This window comes from Onychostruthus taczanowskii, unplaced genomic scaffold, assembly GCF_017590055.1.
Source record: "Onychostruthus taczanowskii isolate IOZ18803 unplaced genomic scaffold, ASM1759005v1 scaffold24, whole genome shotgun sequence".
NCBI lineage: Eukaryota > Metazoa > Chordata > Aves > Passeriformes > Passeridae > Onychostruthus > Onychostruthus taczanowskii.
The window spans coordinates 10,987,282-10,994,439 of NW_024499684.1; the positions used below are offsets into that span (position 1 = coordinate 10,987,282).

A 7,158-nucleotide genomic window follows, 5' to 3' on the forward strand; every position below is an offset into this window, starting at 1 on the left:
TGAGAGAGGTGTATTCCCACAGTGCTTTCTCGTTTGGTGCATGTGAAAGTGACCATCAAAGGTGAAAGCCCTCCAGCCTGGAAACCACCAGTAATAAGGAAGAGCTGATAACAAAACCCCAGGAAACAAGTAAAAGCAGGTATCTCAACACAGGCACAAGAGAAAAGAATCCAGTTTGAACATCTGGGGCAGAAAATTGTCCAAGTGTAATCTGGAGTCACATCTGGGAGGGAATGAGAGTGGGTTAGTGACAGAGTAGCATTTAAAGCAGCCCAAAAGGGGTCCTTTTTTCTGCCTGGACCTGTCTGATGCACAAGGTGAAGTGTGACTCCTACATCCTCTATGGCTGACCCTTGATCAGGTGCATCATTCAGCCTGCTTCGGCACCCAGGTGAATCTCCACCCTCCATCGTCGTCCCTGCGCACAAAGGCCTGTCCTTGGTGGAAGCTGTGCGTTCTCACATTGCGGTGGGGACTCAGGGATGTTGTGAAGGCCACTTCTGTTTTGTTGGGTGACAAACCACCAGTCAAATAAGGCAACCCATAGGCTGGGACGGAGGAAACACTTGGCACAGGTGAGGAGATGCATGGTGCTGAAGGAAATTGAGGAAGAAAGGGAGAATCCTCACTGCAGGGATGGGTGCTGCTGCTGGCTGGAGGCACATGGCTGCAGCTAAACACTGCTGCTGCTCCTTCCCTGTGCTCATAGTCTACTGCTCCCCCAGGGCTCAGGCAGTACGTGTCTTTTCCAAGGTCTGCGGACAGGGCACTGTAGTTAGCTGAAGCTTCATCAATGGTGTTCACATCTTTTAATCCTAAAGTCTGCAAGACCCAGCTGTCCACAGCAGGGCTGGCTTGCTCTTCACAGGCAGTGAATTCATTGAAGAGGTTTCTTCTAGCTTTGGAGGCATGAGGAGTTTCTTGAGGAACAAAGCAGTGGTCCTCTTTTAATCTCCTCTTGGTACTTTTGAGGATAGGACAGGTTTTTTGCCCATGGCCAGACAGTAGTTTCTATTAAAAAACCAAAACAACAAGGTGGAGATGGAAGATTAAAATTTGAATTTCTAGATACCTGAAGGCAACATGTTTCTGACCCCAGATGCACAAGATTGTTCCTACTTGATTACTACTGTCCTTACAGAGACTTTTTTCCCCCCTGCCCCAGATGCACAAGATTGTTCCTACTTGATTACTACAGAGACTTTTTACAGAGTCCTTACAGAGACTTTTTTCCCACCTCTGCTTAAACATATGGGTATGACCAACTCTTTCGTATCTTCACAGTGTCTGCAACAACCCTGTTCCTGAAAGAGAAGAGTGTGGCCATGTCAATAAGACCTGCTTTGATGGCATTCCCAGCCCTGGGCTGCCACCTGCCTCTGTGCCAGCAGCGCTCTGCAGGTGAGCAGGGCATGGGGGGCGAAGTGGCAGCCTGACAAAGAGAGAGGTATTATCAAAGGTAACTTTTGCTGCAACAGGGTGATCCTGACAAGGCAGTGCTCAGAGCAGCAGCCTGAGTGGCACTGCATTCACCAATTCACCTTGGTTGTCATTATCCCAGGACAAGGGCCCTTCAGGCATCCAGCTATGGCCAAATGAAGGCAAGAATAAACAAGGAAGCTCCCCACCATGTCATGAATTCACTGCTCCACACTGGACCCTTCTCCACATGACACGGGGCGGCCACTGTGCCCAGTGAAGGAGACCTTTTCTACTGCCAGGAGCCAGGTCTGGCCATGGGAAGGAGGACAATGTGCTAGCAACTCATCAACAGGATGGAAAAGGAAAGTCTCCTATGTCCTACAGTTTTTTTTACCTCATGCCCAATCCAAACAGAGTTGAGCAAATAATCAATAGTTCAGTTTCATGGGCAACAGCAAAATTAATGTGCTATTCCAACTAATTTGCTATTAGTTGGAATAGCAAAAAATGTCTTTAAGCTGACAAGAAAGAATTATTTTCTTTATTTTTGTTTAGGTGAGAGACAAAGAATTCAAATGTTAAAAAAACAACCCTTCATACATAGTTTAACAGAATGTTTCATCCAACCTGAAATGTTTAATTTTGTATTTCACCATTAAAAAAAACCCCACACAACTTTTTAATTAATAAACTGGAAAAAATACTTATCAAAGGGATGATTGAAAAAAGAGACATTCAAAATATATATATTCAAATATGAGCTTCTTACTGATAAAAGGCATTAGAGGGAATAATTTTACCTTGACTATATAATCTTATCTTACTTATAGCTAACTAATAAATTAAACTTAATTATCTCAGATGCTACACTGTCTCCACAGTCAGAACCTGACAGGATATCATTCCTGGAGCAAACTGCCACCTTTGTGAATTTAAATGTGAGTGTGAGTTCCACTGCAGCTTGTCTACACTCTTAGATTTTCCATATATTTTACTGGCATGTACCAAATCAACCTGTTCCTTCTGCACACATTTGTATGACAGGTTTGAACACAATACCTTGGCTTTTTCTTCCAAACACTTAATCAGGGCAGAATTCAGGTATTGTCGGAGGTTATTATTTTCTTCATGTAACCTAGCAAGTTCCTCTTCCTTCTGAAGCAAAGTATCTTGAAGCTGTGGAATAGAGATATTGATGAATAGATGTTGACTCTGTAACTTAATAGCAATTGCCCTCTGGTACAAGCTGCTTGGATTTGATGATCGGGGTGTTTGCTTTGTGAGCTCAACCCACCCCCTCCAGCCTCTTGTTTCTATAACTCTAAGTGGCATGACTGTTCAGTTTTCACTTTTGACTTCCTTTAATCTTTAAGTGAGTGTTTGAAAAGATTACTCTGAAAAAACCTGCAACCACAGAATAATAATAGAAATGAATTACAAGTAGCCCTGTGAGCAGCCAGAAATGGTCACGGGCATGACAGCAGCTTCAGGATCTCCTCTTGAGCCACAGCAAACATCCCTTTGCCCTCTCCCTTCCCTTTTATAGCTGGCTGGTGGGAAAAAAAAAGGAGGAGAAGTTGCAAACTAACAATTTATGGGGGTAGAGTGCTGAAGCGAGATGCAGTTGCCCTTCTTTATGATAAAGTAGCACTCAGTGATCTCTTCAGTTCTGGACCCTACCAGCCCTGGTACATATACAGAGCTGAGATAATCCCTGGTCTCAAAAACTGAACAGGAATGGCAGACACCTAACACTTTTCCAAGGGAAATCTAAGTGTTTACAGATAGATTTTTGGCTCCTCATCAGAGCTCTGGAGACTTCTTTAGTAGGAAAAAGAATCTTCTGCCAAGGACCACAAGCATCTTCTGAGCATAGGCTTTGTCAAAAACAGACTTAAATGACTGAGGCAAAGCCAAAGAAAGAAATACACTGACAGCTGGAACTATGATTTGATTCCAGGGCCCTTTAAGATAATATCTGAATTTTCACTGACTTGACTGTGTCAAAACATCATTCCAAGTACTTGATCAGAGTCATCAAAGTGAAGTTCCTTCATTGAAGACAGTTCAGTTTCTCCTGTCTCTTGTTGGGATTTACAAAAAAATGAAATATAAGAGAAAATAAAGTGACAAGGAAAACCTGTTGGCCAGAACAGTTGATCTTCCATGTAATTAGGCAATTCTGGTGGAATCATTTCCCATGAAGTTAAACCTGGTGGAATCAGGAGGACACACACTATGTATTTTTAGCCAACAGCATCACCAGAGCCTGAGGCCCCCCTGTTCATGCTCCTGGTTTTCTTTAGTGCCAAGGCTGCTGTGGCAATATGATGCAAGAGGGGAGGAATGGATAGGGAATCCCACCACAGTTGGTCCAACCTCACAGGACAACATGGGGGAGACAGATACGTCAAGCAAGGAACAACAGTTTTATGTCGGTTCAGACATCCGTGCCAGTGACAGGGAGACATGCCATAAGCCAACCCAGAGGATGCAATACGTGACACAAAGTTCGAGAGCCTCGTGGGGTGAACCCGGGGGTGCGGAGCCTTTACCTGCTTGTTTCTGTAGAGCTGGGAGGACAGCTGGTCTCCCTGCCACGCCGCGTCCTGGGCACCGAGCTGCGGGCCGCAGAACTGGCCTGCGGACGACAGCGAGAGTTATCCCGGCCCCGCAGAGCTCGCAGCGCGGCTGGGGACGCGGCCGCTGCCGGCGGCAGCTGAGCACTCACCCGGCGGCCGAGCCTCCCGCCGGCCCTGGCTGTGCGGCGGCTCCGCGGCGCAGACGGCGGCCCAGGTCTCCTTGGAAACGCCGGCGGGGGCGGACCAGGGGCAGGCGCTGCCCGAGCCCCCGGCGAAGTCCGGCTCCGGGCACGGCCGGCCGGCGCTCTGCGGAGGGAAGGGGCCGAGGCGATGGGGCGCTCGGCGGGGCCCCGAGGAGAAGCGGTGCCAGCCCGGCCCCGCCGCTCCCCGGCAGAAGCGCCCCGGCGGGGCAGCGCTGTCCCCGCTGCTGTCCCGGCCGGGCTGTGCTCAGGTGCTGCCGCGGGGCAGCCCCGCCGGTCCCCGAGGCAGCGCCCAGCCCTGACCCGGTGCCCGCTCCCCGCTTTCCCGGTGGCACCGCTCCGTGCGCCGAGCGCGGGCAGTGCCGTCCCCGCAGCGCTGGGGCTCCGAGCACAGCTGTGCCAGGGAGGCGGCTCCGTTTCCTGCAAACCCTTGGGAAATGCTACGGTCCTGAGTGGGTTTAGGGTGAAGGGGGGTCCAGTGCTGTCCTTGGCCAGACCGTTGCTGCCACCATGGGTGTTCGACTCAGCTGCAAAGCAGCAGCACAGAGCCAGCAGAGTCACCTCCTGGCTGCTCGCACTCTCTTCTGCCCCTGCAGTTCTGCAGGAGTCCCAGACCGCAGAACCTGGGGTTGTCTCTGGATTCACCCCTTCTCCCTCCTCATCTGCAGCAACTCTAAATCTCTGCAAGGAAGCTAAAGGCAGAACTTGGAGTCTCAGTCAGGGAGTCTGCCCACCCATGGGAAGGCACAGCAGCAGAGACTGCACTGGCAGGTAGAGAAGAGCCCTCTTTCTTTCCCATCTTAAGAGGGCACAAAATCTATTGCACTCCCCCAAGGGAGAGACCAGCTTCTCCTCTGCCTCGAGGTCGAGAGAAATGCAAAGAGCACTTACCATATTAGTGGCAGAATGAAATGCAGGTCTTGGGAGCACGTTTCTGTTAAAGCCCCAGAGAGGTTTAAATGGCTCTGAAGGAGGGGGAGAGGGGGGAGACCGGGGAGGCGAGTTTAATCTAAAGGAGCTCCCAGTGACGCCTCAGAGCTCTCCTGAAACCCAGCAATCTGATTTGGTGTAAAGCTGTCAAACTTGTGACGTGAATAAACAGCAAACTTGCTGAAATCAAAGTCATTCTGGTCCCACAAATCAACACAAGGAAGGAGGGAAGAGAAAAGGAGGGAGAAGGAAAAAAAGCTTCCACACACTTCAGGGCAGCAGTGAACTGGTGCGTCTGAGTTTCACTCCAGGAAATGAACAGGCATGCAGGGAAGCATCCCACATGTTCAGAATAAGGCTGCTGGTGTTGCTGGTGAGTTTTTTTGTTTTGTTTTATTTTGAAGACTTGTTTGCAGTTGTAAAATCCAGCAGGAAGAAACAAGTCTGTCCAACCTGCCTGGCTGACGGAGTGGGTTTTGCCCAGCTTCTCAGAGGTGTGTAGAAGCAAATATGATTCAGAGCACTTCTGTGGACAGTTCTAAGAAGGAAAGTGCAGGTTTCAGAACAACAGAGTCTGCAAGGACAAGCTCCTGCAAATGTCTCACTAAATCGAGAATGTTTTCCATCAAGCCCCAGACTTCCAGAAGATCTTAGGATATAAATGTGGCAGTGGTAAAAGATTTTTTATCATAAAGGATTTACTACCATAATGTTGCAAAAGCCATGGACAGGTGTGTGAAAGGCAGAGATTGTCTCCATATAGTCACTTCTGATTCGTATCAGATTTATGTAGCGATCAAAATCCATGGATAAACTTGAGATTCTCCCAGAGGGGAACAAAAAAAATAAAATCAATCTTCACTGAGGGTCTGCCTTTGAATAGCATAGGGGATGGTGGGAATAAAGCCAATAGCAGAGCAGTTGTTCTGCCAGGATCCTGTCTCTGCCATGGCAAGGGCTGTTCCAGGTGCTCTCCCAACCTGTCTGCAGCCAGCCAGGATGAGGCTGGGCCAAGGGCAGACCATGCTGGCATATGGGATGGTCTTTCATTTCTCCCCTGCAGGATGCTCAGTGCTGTTCCCCCATCAGCAAGCCTCAGGGACAATACCTGAGGGACAAACCAAGAGGGCCATTTGCCTTCCATTCTTTTATTACTGCCTATTTTCCTAGGTTGGTGGCCAAGGTAAACTGGCAGTTATACCAAATTAAACCCCTGCCATCTCCTGTCTTATGGTTTTTTGTTTGGTTAGTTTTTTTTTTTTTTTTGGTTTTTTTTTTTTTTTTTTTTTTTCCCAACAGAAGCATTTTAAAAAGGTCTGACACTCTCTCACTCAGCCTACAGTGTCTGGGGTCACACTTTACGTTTCTTAGCCCGCAGCCCAGCACATTTGATAACTTCTGTGATAACACACTCCCTTCAGATGCCAACCCCTCTGCACGGCTGGGTCTCTGTTGGCTACCAAGGAACTGCAGCTGTGTGACACTCAAACAGCGCCAGGGCCCGGCGCAGCCCCTCGGCCGGCTCTGGCCCCGCTGCCCACCGCTGAGGTGCCGCAAGGCGCTGTGGCACCGGCGGCTCCCTCACACCGGGCACATCCCGGGCAAGCACCGCTGCTCTGGGCCCCGCGGGCGGCAGCGCGCTGGGAAATGGCCCGGCGGAGGCGGGTAAAGCCGGGAGAGCAGACGTGCCGGGGCGGGCAGGCTGGAGGAGCCCTCAGCAGCCCCGCGCGAGAGGCGAACACCCCGTGGATCCCGCCGGGCCGGGACAGCCCGAACCGCGGCCATGTTGGGGCTGCCCAAGATGGCGTCATCAGCTCGCGCCGATGGCGGCGGGGGGAGCCGCGCTCTGTGGTGAGGGGCCCGGACTGCCCCGCTCCCGGGGCCCGGCTCCAGGCAGCTCGGGGGTGCCCGCCTGGCCCCGGAGGGGGTGAGGCGGGCGCAGAGGAGCCTGCAGCGGGTGAAGAGCAGGGACGACCTGCGCAGGGAGTGCTCCCCGTGTGGCCCCGGGCCACCGCGCGGCTCGT

At 50.7% G+C, this 7,158-nt stretch overlaps 1 protein-coding gene across 1 annotated transcript; it reads right to left on the reverse strand.

The window, feature by feature from the left end:
• Positions 1-366: 366 nt before the first annotated feature.
• Positions 367-4,716, reverse strand: GMNC (geminin coiled-coil domain containing). Its single transcript, XM_041406089.1, has 6 exons — positions 4,702-4,716; positions 4,154-4,310; positions 3,978-4,063; positions 2,482-2,598; positions 740-1,011; positions 367-565 (listed from the first exon to the last, which is right to left on the reverse strand). The coding sequence occupies exons 1-6, from the start codon at positions 4,714-4,716 to the stop codon at positions 367-369; spliced, it is 846 nt and encodes a 281-aa protein (XP_041262023.1).
• Positions 4,717-7,158: the final 2,442 nt, after the last annotated feature.